The 16993-nt window shown below is 51.3% G+C and overlaps 6 protein-coding genes across 6 annotated transcripts; 4 read left to right on the top strand and 2 right to left on the bottom strand.

Moving 5' to 3' along the window:
• Positions 1 to 412: 412 nt before the first annotated feature.
• Positions 413 to 2395, top strand: STEHIDRAFT_89372 (kinase-like protein). Its single transcript, XM_007298226.1, has 4 exons — positions 413 to 948; positions 1009 to 1392; positions 1465 to 1649; positions 1708 to 2395. The coding sequence occupies exons 1-4, from the start codon at positions 763 to 765 to the stop codon at positions 2021 to 2023; spliced, it is 1071 nt and encodes a 356-aa protein (XP_007298288.1). The 5' UTR covers positions 413 to 762; the 3' UTR covers positions 2024 to 2395.
• A 367-nt stretch (positions 2396 to 2762) lies between these two features.
• On the top strand, positions 2763 to 4726 carry STEHIDRAFT_117421 (uncharacterized protein; the record flags this gene model as incomplete). The annotated part of the gene is made up of 5 exons (XM_007298774.1): positions 2763 to 2919; positions 3021 to 3246; positions 3304 to 3385; positions 3453 to 3598; positions 3663 to 4726. Coding segments are annotated over exons 2-5 (1186 nt in total), but the record flags the coding sequence as incomplete, so codon positions are not given.
• Positions 4727 to 5446: 720 nt separating this feature from the next.
• On the top strand, positions 5447 to 7518 carry STEHIDRAFT_106927 (kinase-like protein; the record flags this gene model as incomplete). The annotated part of the gene is made up of 8 exons (XM_007298775.1): positions 5447 to 6253; positions 6311 to 6400; positions 6450 to 6737; positions 6812 to 6908; positions 6972 to 7068; positions 7129 to 7163; positions 7224 to 7382; positions 7460 to 7518. The coding sequence occupies 8 exons, from the start codon at positions 5447 to 5449 to the stop codon at positions 7516 to 7518; spliced, it is 1632 nt and encodes a 543-aa protein (XP_007298837.1).
• Positions 7519 to 8039: 521 nt separating this feature from the next.
• STEHIDRAFT_164688 (uncharacterized protein) lies at positions 8040 to 10544 on the bottom strand (the record flags this gene model as incomplete). The annotated part of the gene is made up of 8 exons (XM_007298776.1): positions 8040 to 8392; positions 8473 to 9141; positions 9212 to 9276; positions 9336 to 9342; positions 9391 to 9418; positions 9476 to 9552; positions 9615 to 9661; positions 9726 to 10544. The coding sequence occupies 8 exons, from the start codon at positions 10542 to 10544 to the stop codon at positions 8224 to 8226; spliced, it is 1881 nt and encodes a 626-aa protein (XP_007298838.1). The 3' UTR covers positions 8040 to 8223.
• A 215-nt stretch (positions 10545 to 10759) lies between these two features.
• STEHIDRAFT_164689 (uncharacterized protein) lies at positions 10760 to 12128 on the bottom strand (the record flags this gene model as incomplete). Its single annotated transcript, XM_007298777.1, has 7 exons — positions 10760 to 10906; positions 10974 to 11081; positions 11145 to 11335; positions 11395 to 11478; positions 11535 to 11840; positions 11892 to 12002; positions 12069 to 12128. 5 exons carry the CDS (start codon positions 12126 to 12128, stop codon positions 11312 to 11314), a joined length of 585 nt encoding a protein of 194 aa, XP_007298839.1. The 3' UTR covers positions 10760 to 10906; positions 10974 to 11081; positions 11145 to 11311.
• A 223-nt stretch (positions 12129 to 12351) lies between these two features.
• STEHIDRAFT_164690 (coatomer beta subunit) lies at positions 12352 to 16624 on the top strand. Its single transcript, XM_007298778.1, has 19 exons — positions 12352 to 12521; positions 12582 to 12721; positions 12771 to 12792; positions 12858 to 13259; positions 13313 to 13424; positions 13474 to 13621; positions 13684 to 13813; positions 13867 to 14015; positions 14082 to 14482; positions 14542 to 14663; positions 14728 to 14922; positions 14972 to 15085; positions 15152 to 15239; positions 15299 to 15361; positions 15432 to 15718; positions 15808 to 15869; positions 15969 to 16093; positions 16169 to 16291; positions 16350 to 16624. The coding sequence occupies exons 1-19, from the start codon at positions 12360 to 12362 to the stop codon at positions 16376 to 16378; spliced, it is 2874 nt and encodes a 957-aa protein (XP_007298840.1). The 5' UTR covers positions 12352 to 12359; the 3' UTR covers positions 16379 to 16624.
• Positions 16625 to 16993: the final 369 nt, after the last annotated feature.

Below are 16993 nucleotides of genomic sequence, written 5' to 3' on the forward strand. Positions count from 1 at the left end.
GTGTTACGACTGTATATCAACCTGACACCGATTGCCAGTATCCCTCCCCCTTCTTGACCGCCACCCTCAGTACCATCGCGTCCCATTTTCCGCGATCCTTCTTCCCCTTCCCACGACACCTACAATACACCACTGGCTTCCATCATGGCTTTCGTCAATTGCATTGCGCTGACCCTCGACGATGTTGACGACCACGTCCCCCTCGTAGCTCCTTTCACGGATGTTGATATCTGTCGCGTTCAGATCTTCCTCCAGCAACCCTTCGCCTCTTCGCTCAACAACTCCAGGGTGGCGCTTGTCAACATGGCTCATCTCGGACTTCAACTCTACAAGCTCTTTCCTCCCAAGAGTCTGGCACACGCGACTATTACGTCAAACCACTCGGCTCCGAGCATCTACCTTTCCTCCCCGTCTTCGGCATCCTTCCAGTCCTCGCCCAGCTTCGTCAATGGTTCAAGCTTCACCACCCCCTTCACATCTCCTCTATACACACCAGAATCGTCTCCTCGCTCCCTTCCCTTTGACAAGTCAGGCGCCGGTGTCTTACCGTGTGGCGCTTCGCAGGCAAACGGTGACTCCGTCGGGATCAAGGCCGACGAGTTTGTTCTTGGAGAAGATGTATCTTGCGCCACCGATGGGGAGAAAGACGTTCCTGTCGTCACTCTCGACGACGGCAAGGTCGTCTACACGGTTTTGGACTGTATTGGTCATGGTGGTTTTGGCAGGGTCTTCGCCGCCCAGGCCTCTCCGCACGATACAAGCATGGACTTTCCTCGCCAGGTAGCCATCAAGGCCATTTCCAAGAGCGACGTTCGCTCCAACCAGAGCTACTTCGACGCAGTCGCGAACGAACGCAAGATCCTTGTTGCAGCCAACGGGACGGATGGCGACTTCCTGACCAAATTGCTTTCATGCTTCCAGGATGATGATAATATATATTTCGTTATGGTGCGTGTGTTACTGTTATTTGGTTTTCCGATATCTAACCCTTTGTGTGGGTTTGAACAGAGGCTCTATGTGAAGGACCTCTCACAGTTCATGAGAGAATTCACCGGGGGTATGCCCTTGGAGTACATCCGTCATTACATCGCAGAACTCGTCCTCGGCATGCAGCAACTGCAGAGCGCAAAAATCATCCACGGCGACCTTAAACCCAACAACATCTTCGTCACCCCCACCGGCCATCTCGCCATCGGCGACTTCGGCCTTGGACAACTCCTCGGCGTTCGTGACTTTCGCAACCACAAACGTCGTTGTGGCCAGATTGGAACGCCGCACTATTTCGCGCCAGAGATCCTTGATCCCGATTATATCCTCGAGCATGGTTATGGACAGACCTTGGATAGCTGGACGTTTGGGTTGATTTTGGCGGAAATGAGCGGGATCAAAGGGGTACGTCCATTATCTTGTTATTTTGTGTCTGAAGCGCCGAGGGGGCTGACGAAGTGTTTGATGCGTCCGTAGCCTCTGTTCCGCTCGAAAGACATGCACGCTCTCAAGGATGAGATCGAGGCTGCTGATATCGAGAAGAAGCTATCCCCCGTTGAAGACGACAAACTGCGCGCGTTGATCTCCAAGCTTCTGGTCAAGGATCCAATGGAGCGCTTGTCTCTGCTGGACATCCACGAGGATGAATTCTTTCACGGACTGTATGTTGCGATCTATTTTTCTATCACAACCTACACTTCTAAAACGCCACATTTACAGGGACTGGTCTGCTGTGAAAGCACGGACCTGGATTGATAACGTCGAGATACCCACAAAACTCCTTAATACTGAACGCGAGCTCAAGAAACCGTCCGTTGCCCCCACCGGCAATCCAACGACGTCGAGCCCCAAAGCTTGGGCTCGGCTCGACTATACATCCAAGCAGGAGCACCTCGTAGATGCTATGCATGGCGAATGCAAGCTCGAGATCAGGCCCGTCGACAAACATGATCCTGTTTGGTCCCATTATGTGACTCCTCTCGACGACCCGATCTCGACTTTCGCAACCGACTTCAGCAGGTGCCCGGAGTTTTGAGCCAGGATCGCGTGCACCTTACTTCTTCGAACGTTCTCGATCGAGATCCAATCATCTCGCCATACGATTTCTTCCTCCGGATTTCTGCCCATCGTCGTCTCTTTGTATCTCATAGTCCCCTCACGCCTTGGCCCATTGTCACGTCTGACACTCATGAGATCTAGACATACACATCATTCTACTGGTTCAACATATCGTCTCTCCATCTTTCTCTCCTCCGCATCGATTTCTAATCTGCTCTCATCCTGCTTTCGTTTTGCTTTACTCCCTTCATTGACGCCATCTACGAATATTCACCCATTCAACGTTTGCTTCCCATATTCAGGTCTCTGCTTTACCTACCATCCTACCATACATTTCCTAGACTTTCACACGGACTTGTATTGTAATCTTCCTGATCCTTTGCCTTCTCTGCATTCTTCCTATCTCTTTTGCCTTCGCCGTCAGACTTCTCATTCTACTTTTCTGCTTCTATCTTCGACGTGGCCTTTGTATTAGTATCTTTGCTCCCGGATTTTATCATCGGTGTACGATTTTGTGTATAGTATGTAATTTTGGGGAACTAGGAAACCGCCTCGTCATCTTGCGCTGCGAAAGGAGAGTTGCCACACTGGTGCCACAACGTCAGTTGTACGTAATCACGAATGGAAGCAAATTTGAACTGCTCCGTCACCCGGCGTGTGTCACCGACACCTGGGATCGAAACATTCAAAGCGAGACACCACTGACTCGGAGCTTGATCACAAGCAGAGCCTACTGCACGATTTGTATGCTCTCAACTCTAAAGCAACATATTTCTGCGAAAGATCATTAAAGGTATTTCCATTCAATACAAACATAGTGCTGATGCAGCCGAAATTTGAGAGCAAGGAAAGTGGTCAATAGCAGACCAAATCGTAAGTTGCTTTCTACGAAGCCCCAGCGTCGCCCGACTCATCATTCGCCCGACCCTTTCCCTTCACGCTCTTCGCACCCGTACGTTCACTGCTGCGAGTAGCTCCATTGGTACGAGTAATTCCTCTGGCACGAGTAGCTCTTCTGGTCTCAGCGCCGTCGGTGTACCCCTTGGCGATTCCAAGTCCAACGCAATGAAGGCCAAGTACCGTCTGGTCCAACGATGGTGTGCGCTTAGTTTGGAACCATACGTGGACGAGTTCGGGGATCGTACTTCAATCGGCGTCCAAGAAGCTCATGTCATCCCCAAAGCGTTTGGCCCTCGAGCAGTATGTACTTCAACATCAGTCCTGATCCATGTCTTACATCGACTAATATGACAATAGATCACTGCTCTTGAACATGCTTGGGGTATCGGAGCTGGCGCATTGAAGAGGGTCAAGGACGGTCCTCTCAATAAGATCCCTCGTGAGTGCATATGTTGCATCGGCTTTGGGGCATTCGCACTTACTTGAAACCTCTTAATGTTATTCAGTCCGCGCTGATTGGCATGACTGTTTCGATTCGTCCCAATTTATCCTTTTGCCGCGAAGTGAAGTATTAAACAGGATTCGATTCGAATTCGACAAATATCCTAAGAATCTTGCGAACGCCGGTGAGGCAATTCCGTGGAATAAGCCGGTTCGCCCGCAGTCTCTGCTCTATACGTTGGCAGCAGCCTCTGACCTCTCATTGTTTGTCATAGAAAATCCACCACTATATCTACATTCCGATTGGCGGCTATTGCCAGACTACCCCTCTATTCCGCCGTCAGTTCAAGGCGAATAAGCCTTTCGAAGAATTGGAAACGGACAGCGGCAAATTCTTCCGGCCCCTGGACTTTGACGATTTCCCTGTCGTCGAGTCAACAGTTCACCCATACGCTATGATCTGGAAAGCACTTTACGAGCTTCGTGACAAACATGTCGACGAGCTCAACATTAGCGGCTCTCTGAAGTCTCTCTGTTTCAAAGCAAAAAGCATCGTTGAGTGCTGGAAGCTGCAGATGATTTCCGCCGGACATGTCGTCCCGTGGTCCGAGCCTATCAATAGGGATGGTGACGGGGACGAAAGCGATAGGAGTGGCGACAACAGCGATAACGACAGCAACGTCGCACCCACTTCTGACGGCCGCGCTTCTTCGCAAGACCAGAGGTCTGATTCAAGCGTTGACGGGAACAGCAATGCCGCACCTGCTTCAAAAGGTGCTTTCGATCGCTCCTCGCATGAACAGCCCGCCGAAGGGGAGACTGAAGTCTCGTATTCCAACTACCAGCCCTCCCTCGACTACTCTTTTTCCAATTCAAGCTCTACTCCTGCCCTGGACGATGAACAGTCGCAGGAAGACGACGGCAGACCTCACGACCTCGCGTCCTACCAACCCTGGAGCGTCGATGCCTGGCGTTCGAAAGGCCTGCATGTCGTCGGTGACGACGACACGCAAGTGCACGACGACGAGCACTCGCTCGTCTATGACTCAGATGCTCCCTCCATTTATCTCGAAGAGAAGGCGGCGGCGCTGCCGGTAGGTGAGTACGGCCACTGGGAGCCAGACTTCATGAAAAGGATGGACGAGAGACGCATAAGGCAGTTGGCACTCAGGCTCGGATATGTAGACGATGATGATGCGGAGATGAATTAGTGTTTCGCAGTCGTAGTATTTCTCGTCTCTCTACCTTCACGAATTCTCTTGTCGGACCTCACGCTTTCGCCAGTCATTTTCTCAGTTCTCCTTTGCTCTCGAATGTGCTGTGTAAGACATGTAATTTTTTCCCTACACTTTTCAAAGATTGTACGACCGTCGATGTCAGGCTCTTCCCTAGATTTTTCGTCGATTTTCTGTGCTTTTCCACTTCGCCGAGGCGCGTCCAGTCACAAGCACATGATCCGTGACCTTTGCCGAGGTGGCGCGCAAATCGCGTTAGATTTAAAATAAGCACGTGGTGCCGACTCCTCAGTTTTGTTCCGCCGAGTTCCTTCGAAACAGCCGATTGAACCACCTGTCCCGATTCGGAAATTCTCTTGTTCGCCTTCCACACTCCCGGGGTATCAGCGAACGGCCAGTCTTCAGCCATGCAAGGATAGCCGTTTCGACCGGCTGAGCAACGCTTGCACTCGGGTAGACGTGGTAGTAGAGTCTGAAAATGTACTATGACTTTGTCGGTAGGGCACTCAACTTGTGGACGCCTCGACTTCTTGTTATAGTCAGATGCGACTCCGGCACTTGAAGCCGTCATGCCGTGCCTTTGTGTCCCAACTTGCGTAACGACAATGGAGCAGATGGACCTCGTTACGATCTTATCGGCTCCCATCTATTCCCCACGTGTCAGTTGCTTCCCGTTCACCTTCGCCCTTAAGCTTCCTTTGTGCAGTGACACACGCCTAGTCACATAAGAAACTCTTGCTCTCGCTCGAGTAGCTCGCGTCCATCCTCCATCCTCTCTACTCTCGGAAAATCCTATAGTACCCGCACTCTGCTTTCCGCTCACCATGAAGATTCAAGTACCCCAGCTGTTCGGCAAACGTGACGAGCAAGACAGGCTCGATACAGGACCTCGGAAGATACTTCGAAATATCGCGGGCTTGGGGCTGCAGCTCTTCAAGCCGTTCACCGTCTCGCCTTCTACGTACGAACTTGCGCCTATCAACGCGATCCCTGCGCCTAAGCCTCTGTCGCCCTCGTCCTCGAGACCTCCCCGTCGCGGTTTCTACTTCGCTGGATCTGAAACAAGCTGTGCGGATACGACTCCGCCCACAACCCCCGAGCCAGTCTTCCTGCTCCCTGACGCCCTTAGTCTCTCAAGGCCCATGGACTCACCCTGTCATGCTTCCATGATCGTACATGCTGATCCATCCACTCCCAGGTTCGACGATGGCGATGATGATAGCTTGGTGCAGATGGCTGGTGTATCGACGATGCGCGGAGGCCAGGTTGAGTCTGGCAAATCAGAGCAAGAGTTTTCATCGATTTGTGCTGAGGCTGACATCGATGACGACGTATCAGACGTATGGCTCGACGACAGTAAAGTGGAGTACCGTATCCTTGACAAAATCGGCGATGGCTCCTACGGACGGGTATTTGCTGCCGAAGCCACTCCTTGGGACCTCGGCATGCCCTTCCCCAAACAGGTCGCCATCAAGGCGTTATCGAAGGAAGCTATGATATCCGACGGAGGCGAGTTCTATGATGCGTTGACTGAGCGATTGAATCTGGCGAGCTGTAACGATGGCGGCGACCCTTCTATCACGACGCTTCTGTCGTCTTTCCAGGACGAGCAGAATGTCTACCTGGTCATGGTGCGTTCCCTTTCACAACGTTTCTAATAATATTGTCGGTGTCTTATTCTTTCGCAGAGGCTTTATGTGACGGATCTTGAAACACTCCTTGAAACTCGTTCCGAACCGTTGCCTTGGGAAGTCATATGCATTTATGTCTCTGAGCTTGTACGTTCCTGCGACATCCTTTGTCTCACTGTCACTGACCATTCCAAAGGTCCGTGGTGTCATAAATCTGCGTATCCAGAACATCATACATAGAGATCTCAAACCGGCCAACATCTTTGTCACTCCTCGCGGTCACTTGTCTATTGGCGATTTTGGTCTAGCTCATCAATCATTTCCTGATGAGGTGTTACTAAGCGAAGAGTATCTCGGGACGCTGCACTACCTCGCTCCTGAAGTGTGTTACGCCGAACATGGAGACGGACGGTGTTACGACGACAAGGTGGATAGCTGGGCGCTCGGTTTGATATTAGCGGAGATAGCACTTGGGCTAAAAGAGGTACGCTAGAATCAACCCATCGTAGCTAACATCGTCTTGGACCGTTGGCTTGACGCTCTCTTGACCCGTTTCAGCCCCTCTTTGGTGGAAACACCCTGGACGAGCTAGCAGCACAGATCCGCGGGGCTAAGATGAAAAGGTTGCTCAGGGGCATTAAGAACAGGGACCTTCGTGTGTTGATTTCAAAGGTACTACACCCTTCCTTTTTTCCTCCTTCGATTTCCTTTCTAACAGTGGCTTACTGGTGCTCACAGCTTCTGATCAAAGAGCCCAAGCATCGACTTGACATCGTCGATGTCATCAACGAAAGACTCTTTAAGAGGAAAAGCTTGTGAGTAGCTCTTTTTCGTCCTCGGCACATTCATAAGCTGAACACTCTTTTTATTTGAAGCCCCTGGCAATCTCCTACCAAGTTGAACGTGCCTGGTAAGCGTCTCCTCGCGGTTCTCATATATGTTACACCTCTAAACACGGACATCACTACAGCAAATCTGGTGCCATCAGTAAAAGTCCTGAACGTCAACCGTGATCTTACGCCTCCACCTCTCGACTCTCGCGCACGCAAAGACCCTCTAGCCTCGAATGCCAACTGGGAAGAGTTCAACTGGTACTGTGACCCGAAGCATCTCGTCGATAAAAGACACGGTGAGTTGGAGCTGAGAACGATGACCCGTGCAGAACGCGAGGCCGCGAATGCTATGAAATCGCAAACTGGCCTACAGTCTTCCGCGTCACCAACAACAGAACGCTTCGAAGAGCTTCTCGTTCAGTGGTCGATTGACCTCGAACAGGCGTTCCAATAGAGTCGTCGTCCATGTCAATCGTTCCATGGATTGTCTCCTATACAGGAGAATCTTCGTCTTGTCATCCTTGTCCACTTATATCGCATCCACCAGCTCTCACCTGCACGCATCTCGCACTGTCCCTTGCTTTCCACCATCGCATTCGCTCTCGCATGGCTCTCCCCGTCTCGCGCTTTCTCTATGGATTTTTTCCACCACCGGGAACCGCATTGCTGTCTCTCCTGCTGAAGGACTTCTAGGCCCGCCGTGTAGCGAGTTAGGATATCAGGAGTGTAATTTATCGCAGAAATGTCTCCTGCCGCCGTCTATGGAATGCAGACAGTTTCTGTAACATGCCTTGTGATTGTCGATTATGACGTGTATCCGCTTGGTCGTCGTTTGTATGCACAGAAGTATACCTATTCAGAGATACTGTACTTGTGTCCTACACGCGCGGAAAGTCAACCTTCTTTGTTATGACACCCCACCTGAAGCACGAAAGTATAAGGGAACGACCATTCAACCGACGACAAGCATTAGAATAGGAGAAAATATACATAGATATATAAGCAGCAAATCCCACACGCAACTCGGCATCTCCGTCCACAAAGTAGTCTCCACGCTGACCCTCTCTTGGTTCCTTCTCGTCGCTACCTCACATCCAAATCTCCTGACGGTCCGAGTTCCTGCACGCAAGGGGTATCTCAAAAGAGCTCAAACGCCTCCCAAGCAGGTATAATCGCCCCTTTCTGATCAATCTCAACCCAACGTTTCCTTTCCTTATCCATGGTCCCTTCATCATGATTAGAGAAGCCGTGACCAAAAGCCCTGTCCCATCCCAGACCGACAGCGGAGAGACGACATACGCTCGAGCTGACCGAGGTGGAAATTGACCGGTCAATCGGTGTGAGACCTATGTCGGAAGGTAAGAACCGATAATGAAAGAGACGTACGCAATACCGCAGACCACAGCACCAGGCAGCAATTCATTATCCCATGCCCAAAACCCACTCAACATCGCAAAATCGACGATCATCCCCGTCGTGAGCCTGATTCTCTCTATCTCTTCCAGCTCATTGAACTCTGCCTGTTTGTATTCTCTCGGACTGGCCAATCCCTTCAAAGCAGGCTCCTTGCTCTGCGCAAGTGAAGTCACGATTATGTGCGGAGGGAGAAGTGGTGATAAGGAATCGAGGGCAGTGGGGTCGTCAGAGGCGAGGTAGATGACTGCTGGCGGACCGTCTGTTGCGGGATCTGTCGCGTCAGAAGCTACATCCTCGGTCGAATTTGAAGAAAATAGCCGAGTGAAGGTGTCCACAGCTGCTTGTGCATATTCATCCATAGGAAGATGCTTGCCATGATATTTCCATGACATGCTACGCCCATCACCATGTCGAATATGCACACCGACGTATTGACCTGGATCGGATTCCAACGGAATGCTGTCGTCGGAAGTCATGACAGCCGAATGCGAAGGAGGCGGTGAGGGAAACATAGATGCCATCTCGCTTCGAAGGGATCGGATGAGGGATGCGGTGGCCGCATTGGGGCGGATGGTGTGGGTCAGAGACTCTCGTGCACGCTCAAAAATCGGTATGAGACGGTTGAGTTGGTGAGCTCGGCTGCCGAACAGATGTGGATAGGTTGTTAGAAAAACGGAGGGATGTGGATATGGAAGATGTTGTGACCCACGGATTCTCATATTCTTCAGAAAAACGGTGTCCGAAGTGGAACTTAGCGGTTCGGGAGTTGATAACCTGAGGGAGAAAAATAACATGAGGTGGTGGGTCATGCAAAGAGGGTGGATGCCACCCACCCAATGCCTGGACGCTGTCAGTACTAATCCCAAAATGCAAGGTCTTGGCTCTCACCTGGCGTTTCGCGGACACGCGACTAGTTCTGGGATTGTGGCGTCAATGAGCATGGTTCTCGGATGAAGGTGGTCACAGAAGGTACCTTCTGGCGGAGGTGCACGACACCCTGGCTCAGGTCCTGGTTGTCGAGCGCGCACGTCTTGGAAATGCGCATTCCATCTGAGCCAATTTGGTTTGAGCCAACTAGTGTGGGCGCTGAGTGCCACAATGAACGCGCTCACTTTCCACGATTCCAATAGGTATCATCCACAAGAAACGTTCTATTTTGCTGATATCGAGAAGGAGTAAGGTACATTGACACGTCCGTATATTGAAGAAAAAGAGGCGCATACCTCTCGCGCCAGAGCAGCCGCTTGAGCCATCAACGCCAGATCGGCCAGCAGGCCAACATATCCGTCAAGTTGATACGTGATAGTGGATGTACATATACTCGTCCACGCTCCTTCGGGAGTAGGATACTTCCCAGGGTCAACAGTATCGTGGTGTACCACGTCCTTGTCGCCAGACCAATAAGGAGCGGGAGGGATGAGCCCCGACATAAGCTTGTCACATTCGTCACGGTATTGGTGGGGGTATAGAGGGAAGTGGTCGTATTGCGCGTAGGAGATGATGTGTTTATCGAGGGAAGTTTCAGTTGTGGCTGCTGGTGATTGTGTTGGTGATGGAGTAGCAGCTGGTTCCGAGGTCCCTGTTTGCAGCTCGTCGACACTTCCAAGTGCAGTTTTGTTCGCGCCGATAGCCTCCATCATTACCTCCGGTTCTCTGTATGCAACAATGATCATGAAAAACAAGATCAAAGCCAGTAAACTCCCGAGAGCCAGACCGGCATGCTTCATAGCAGACCTGACGACTCGTTCGAGTGCACTGACATGACCTGTTCTGAATTCCTGGTCATCTCCGCGTGCGCGAATTCCAGAGGGCGGAAATGTATCGCTGGAGGACGATGCAAGTAAGGGTTCCGACTGGTGCTGCGTTCCGGAGTAGTGAACGTCATTGTCATCTTGGCCTCCTTGTTCAAGCTCTACTTCGGTGTAACCTTCTTCGGCACGGCCAGCGCGCGAATGTGGGGTGCGGGGTGTAAGGATCTGGTAGTCGCGTCGGGAGGATGATGTAGCAGCTGAGACAAGAAGTTTTGGCGGTCGAGGAGACATCCTAGAAGAAGTTTGAACCAGCCGGCCACGAAGAAAAGAAAATTATCAAAGAGTAGAAAGGGAATATGGGCCTCGTCGCCGTTGAACGCAACGACGATCAAACAGTTGTGATGTGATACGCCACAAGTGGCGGGGAACTTCCGTTTACGGCTGTAGTTCCCACGTCACTTAGACGTGTTCCCTTCCGCCAGCGTTCTCTGCACCTACCCACTCTTGCCATCACATCACTCTTCAAAATGACCAGGGCAGCCCGCGTCGCCATCGGCAGCAGCATCCTCACCTTCTTTTACTTGTTGGCTTTCTTCTCATATATCCCTGTGCCTTTTGTCGACAAGGCTCAGACAGAACAGGTTTTGCCCGTGGTACGTGGCGCCACACACTATTCTGATATTTCTGACGCTTATCCTTCACGTCCGTTTTCTTCCATAGCTGCCCTGGTGGCTGCTTGTGTCATTTGGTTCGTATAGTCTTTGGACATTGGGGCAGGGCTTGTACACATTCAGGGAATGTACGGATGCGTATACCGAGCTGCTGAGTGTACGTCTTGTCTCCTCATTCATTCATCTACACCATCTCAATTATTTTTGTTGCGCTTTGAAGGAGATCACACAAGCGAAGGGTGACCTCCGGGGAAGAGGTGTCATGGTCGACTAGCCTGCTACGTAGGCTTGTATTGTAATACAACCACGAAAGCTACCATACTGTGAATCACACTCAAGCCACTCCCTGTCGCACGCATAGCTGCGATACCCGCTCGTCGTAGAATGCTATGGAAGACCCAACGATGCGCGCTAAATACAAACAAGAACCTTCAGGTGATTTCGACCATATATTGCAAGAATTGGCTTACCAGCTGCATGATATTCGCCCGTTCAGTCGGTGGTAGCAGGGCGACCTGCTCAGGAGTCATAGCTAACACCTGCATAATCACAGCCTACGACACCCATAACCTAAGTTTGAGAACCAACTACGTAACGAAAACAGACTCACCCTCTGCTCTTCTGGTATGGCTGCAAACGCGTCCGGAAGCACTGGGGCCGTCTGGGGTGCAGGTCGACCTGGCTGAAGTGGTGTTCCGTGGTGGCTATCTGACTGAGTATGTGTCGGCGGAGGAGTCGAGTATTGTGGGGTGTTGCTACGGCTGTGCTGGTGCGCACTCAAATGGGGAGGAATGGCAGTGGGAGGTGGCGCCGAAGGAACTGTTGTAGGTGCTGGTGCCGCTGCCGGTATTGCAGACATTGTCGACGCTCCGTTCTGTTGTGAACCCTGTCCCGCACCATAGGAAGCTAGTGTTTGCTTTCGGAGCCATGTTCAGTTCAGTTATTCTTGGGAGCGTGTGGCACATACCTGAAAGACCTCAACGTTGATGGCATTCATTTTGATCATTATACCAATAAGCGCGTATGCGATTTGCGGCTGGGCATTCAGGATTGCTCTTGCTTGTGCAGGGGAGGTTTTCTATGATGAAACATACACAACCACTGAGATACAAAGTCTGGGCCACACAACATGCAAATGCCTCACTTTCAGTTGTAAAAGCAGCTCAGAAAGATGATCCTCTGACACCGTCGGTGTGGAAGACATAGTTGTTCAAGAGCAGTAAATAAACGTGGGTTTAGCCTCAGCAAATCTCTGAACCACAGACAAATTTTCGTGATGGTCAAGTAAAAGCAGCAGTAGACAGAAACCGCGTTCAATACGAGGCGCGTCCGCGTCTCCCCCGCACGTGGCAACTTCCGCTGTGTCGTGGCGAGGTCAACTACTCTGTAACATACCCACCACCAGCATTCGCCGCCCTCTTCTACTTCTCTTACCATGTCAAACCCGGACGCGGCCTGTTATACCGTCGTTTACGAGGACGCTTCGGAATCGCCGTCTACGCAGGACCTACGAAACGCCCTACAGAAGGGTTCCGATGATGCCAAAATCGAGACGTTACGTAGGATCATAGTCTCTACGATTAATGGCAACCCACAGGTGCGCATATTGCCCGCTACACAATAGCACGACACTAAATAGTAGTACATTCTCTGTTAGCCTACACTCTTGATGCCAATCATACAGTATTGCATGCCATCTCGGGACAAACGGCTGAAGAAGCTGCTGCACTTCTACTGGGAGGTATGCCCAAAGTATGATGAGTCTGGAAAGTTGAAGCAGGAGATGATTCTCGTTGTGTACGTGGTCTATATGTTTTGCAGTAACATACACTCACCATTGTTGCAGTAACGCCATCCGGAATGACCTGGTATGTTGCGTCTAAGGCTTGTTCTTATGTCCTTCATATCCCGCACTTACACGCTCGCGCTCTAGCAACATCCTAATGAATATATCCGCGGCGAGACTCTGCGCTTCCTTCAAAAGATCTCCAAAGACCAAGAACTTCTCGAACCCCTAATTCCCATATGTCGATCTTGTCTCGAGCACCGACACTCCTACGTCCGTAAAAACGCCGTCTTCGCCATATATACCATCTACCGCGAATTCGAACATCTTATCCCCGACGCTCCCGAACTCATCCAAACATTCCTCGCCGCCGAATCTGACGCGACATGCAAGCGGAATGCATTCGTGTTTCTCGCGAACTGTGCTATGCCCAAGGCGGTACAGTATGTATTGCAGGTGTATGACCAGATTGGGAGCTTGGACGAGTTGTTGCAGATGGCTATCATTGATGTCGTGAGGTTGGATTGCAAGGGCGACTCGACGCACAGGGTGCGTTTCTTTGTTGAAGTCTATTATAATCGAGATATTCATGGTAGGAGTAGGCAAGGTGGATTCGCATCATCTTTGAGTTGCTCAACGCACCATCATATGCTGTGAAATACGAGGCGGCTACCACCTTGACAAGCTTGACGCAAAATGCTGCTGCTGTGAAAGGTTCGTCACTGTACACGCGTGGCGAATATTTATTCACATATCCTTATAGCGTCGGCTTCTACGCTCATCAATATCGTCATCAAGGAGTCCGACAACAATGTCAAACTCATCGTCCTAGACCGTCTAGAGAATTTGCGGTCAAAACATGGGCATGTATTCGACAGCCTTATCATGGATGTTCTCCAAGTGCTCTCCAGGTATGCTTAGAATGCAACGTTCCACTCTAATTTCCGTCGACTGATCTGCACGGCCGCCACAGTGCTGACATCGAGGTGCGACGAAAGGCTGTCGGGATCGCACTGAGCATGACTTCGAGCCGAAATGTCGAGGATGTTGTGATGTTCCTCAAGAAGCAACTGCAGAAGACTCAGGACCAGGAGTACGAAAAGGCATGTGCAAAGATGTATTGCGAACCATCTCAACGTACTCACCAAGGCATTAGGCACCGGAGTATCGCCAGCTTCTCATCCAGTCCATCCACGTTTGTGCCGTCAAGTTTTCAGAGGTTGCTGCCAGCGTGGTTCACGCCTTGATGGAGTTCCTCGGAGACTCCAACAACCCGTCAGCTCTTGACGTCGTTGCATTCGTTCGGTACGTAGTTTACCTCCGTACCCTGAATTTAAACGTACCCTGGATTTAAACACATGCTACCTCCAGCGAGGTCGTCGAGAAGTTCCCTGCCCTTCGTCCACCGATCACCGAACGCCTAATTCAAACTCTCCCGGAAATCAAGTCAGGCAAGGTCTTCCGTGGTGTGCTCTGGATCATCGGCGAATACGTCGAGAATGCTTCTGAGATCCTGGAGGCCTTCCAAGAGGTGCGAAAGGTTCTCGGAGAGATCCCCATCTTGGCGTCAGAACAGCGATTGCTCGACGAGGCGAGTGCTGAGGACGAGCCGAAGGAGAAGGAGGAGACTAGCACGAATGGGCACGCTCACGGAGCCGCCAGCAAGCCCAAAGTCCTCGCGGACGGGACATACGCCACTGAGACCGCGTTTACATCGACCACGACAGCACGACTAGAGGCCGTCAAGGCTGCTGCCAAACCACCACTTCGAAGTCAGTCATCCTAGCGCGATCGATGGTGGAATTCTGCTTACTGATGTTTCGGTGTTTAGCACTTCTGCTCGGTGGCGACTTCTTCACGGGCACAGTGTTGGCTTCCGCGCTTACCAAGCTGGTTCTGCGGTTCTCCGAGGTATCGTCTGACCCTAAGAGAGCGAACGCCTTGAGGGCGGAGGTATGACTCCGTGTTTGGAATTGCCTATAGCGATGGATTACTCATCTACCTTTGTGTCTCCTAGGCCATGCTGATCATGGCATCTGTCATCAGGGTTGGGCAGTCCAAATTCGTTACTGTGCCCATCGATGAGGATTCGCATGAACGTATCTTGAACTGCATCCAGACGCTCAGTTCGCTCGAGGAGAGACCCGTTGTTCATGAAATATTCCTTTCCGACACGAAGGCTGCTTACTCGAAGATGGTCGCCGCTCAGGAGGTTGGTGTCTTGCTGTTGTTATTGTTCGTTATATTAATTGTATTCACAGAAAAAAGCGGCGGAGAAGAGAGAGTTGGAAGCTACGAAGGAGCATGCGATCCAAGTCGACGATGTCCTTTCGTTCCGACAGTTCTCGAAAAAGGCTGCCGACGACGTCATTGACGTAAGTCTCTGCTCCTTGGTTCGTTGTCCGGTTGCTGACTTCGCGCCTGCCTTATCTACGATCCAGTATGACCAAGATGTCGGACGTGCAACTGGTGCCGCTGAGGTCCACGAGGACTTTATTTCCAATCTCAGTCGAATTTCGCAGCTCACTGGTGAGTTCAAATATTAATTGACACATCGGGGCCCGTATATTCACACCGAACGCCTGTAGGCTTTTCCGACCCGCTCTATGCGGAGGCTTATGTTAAAGTACATGGGTTTGATATCATGCTCGGTGCGTGCGATCTTTCATGGGCAGTGACGGAACGCGCCACTCAGACTGCCTTGTTTAAATCACCACCCAGATGTCCTATTGGTCAACCAGACATCGGATACGCTACAAAACCTGTGCTTGGATTTCGCGACTCTCGGCGATTTGAAGCTCGTCGAACGACCAGCGGTGTATACGATTGCACCTCATGGGTTCCAAAGTATCAAGGCGACTATTAAGGTCTCATCGACAGAGACCGGTGTCATCTTCGGCAGCATCCTATGGGAGGGTCCAAACTTGTCCGAGCAGGCCGTGATCTTGAACGACATTCACATCGATATCATGGACTATATCAAGCCTGCGTATTGTACGGAAGCTCAGGTATGTGCATTTGCTGCGAACTCACAGTTCTATCTCTCCTAACCTCCCAACTGTCGTGGCCGTGGGGTTCCAATCTGACGGGTATACAGTTCAGGAGCATGTGGACTGAATTCGAGTGGGAGAATCGGGTGAATGTGTCGACGACCATGTCGTAAGTCATTATTCCTACCCTCCGTGCTCTGCTCGGTGGCACAGCCGAATGCACTTCTGATTGATTGGTTTGACGCTTCTTTTCTTCTGCGCCGGATAGTGAGCCCCGGGATTACCTGCAACATATTATGAAGTCGACGAATATGTCGTGTCTTACGCCAGAGGGGGCGATGTCAGGCGACTCCGACTTCTTGTCTGCGAACATGTATGCGCGTAGTTTGTTCGGTAAGGCAGCTTTCGCCCTTGTCTCCTATTACGGCCTTGCAACCTTTGTTGATATGTTTCGATTGCATATTGCAGGTGAGGACGCTCTGGCCAATCTCAGCATCGAGCGTACAGAGGCTGGGACTATCACTGGGCACGTACGTATCCGGAGTAAGACGCAGGGGATCGCGCTGTCGCTGGGCGACCGGATCACAATGGGTGAGTAGATTCGTTCCGTTGAATTGAGCCGGCCCGAATCTGACGGCGAGATTTACAGCGCAAAAGGATAGCAAGTTATCTGCGTAGATAGACGAATCTCGGGGTTATGGTGAGTCTTGCGTGGGGTTGATTGAGAACGGTAGGCGGTGATGGGTGATCGCATCGCTCAGGTCTCAGGGTGGCGGAGAGTTTTCTTGAGGGGGTGGATTTCTGCGTGGTGGTTGAATGGGGATAATACTCGTTTGGACGGACATCTTTTACTCAAACTTCCCATGTGCACGACCTGTGTTTTCGTGAAAAGTCTTCGAAACAACCCTGGAGGAGTCAAGATGCGAGGGCTTTTTTGTTAGTCACACGAGCGCCAACCACAGAGGAATTTTAAGCATCTGACAAATGCCGCAGAGCTCCGTCCCCGGTCCGCGGGCGGGAGAAATGCGCCAGCGGTGTGCAAAAGAGTGCCCAATCGCGTGTGCGGGCCCGATCGCGGGGATCGGACAAATACGAAAAAGGGCTGGAAACGGTGGATACGTATAGCCGGCGGAGGCCACTTCGCAAATACAGCATTTGTGCAACGTACGAACTCATCGTAACTTCTGATTTGGGCAAGTACAGTAGCCTCTCGGTCTGCAAAAAAAAGGTGGTTGATACTTGAGAATCAACGCTCTGAAGTCGGGCACCGACTGGAACAGCGGGCACCCACGA

This window comes from Stereum hirsutum (genome assembly GCF_000264905.1).
Source record: "Stereum hirsutum FP-91666 SS1 unplaced genomic scaffold STEHIscaffold_1, whole genome shotgun sequence".
Taxonomy (NCBI): Eukaryota; Fungi; Basidiomycota; class Agaricomycetes; order Russulales; family Stereaceae; genus Stereum; species Stereum hirsutum.

Excerpts from the sequence above, each read along its gene's own strand:
- STEHIDRAFT_89372 (XM_007298226.1), top strand. The coding sequence starts at position 763 with ATGGACTTTCCTCGCCAGGTAGCCATCAAGGCCATTTCCAAGAGCGAC. Across the intron at positions 949-1,008 it reads ATAATATATATTTCGTTATG|AGGCTCTATGTGAAGGACCT; the intron begins GTGCGTGTGTTA and ends GGGTTTGAACAG. Across the intron at positions 1,393-1,464 it reads AAATGAGCGGGATCAAAGGG|CCTCTGTTCCGCTCGAAAGA; the intron begins GTACGTCCATTA and ends ATGCGTCCGTAG.
- STEHIDRAFT_164690 (XM_007298778.1), top strand. The coding sequence starts at position 12,360 with ATGTCAAACCCGGACGCGGCCTGTTATACCGTCGTTTACGAGGACGCT. Across the intron at positions 13,814-13,866 it reads AGGACCAGGAGTACGAAAAG|GCACCGGAGTATCGCCAGCT; the intron begins GCATGTGCAAAG and ends CCAAGGCATTAG. Across the intron at positions 14,664-14,727 it reads CGAACGCCTTGAGGGCGGAG|GCCATGCTGATCATGGCATC; the intron begins GTATGACTCCGT and ends TGTGTCTCCTAG.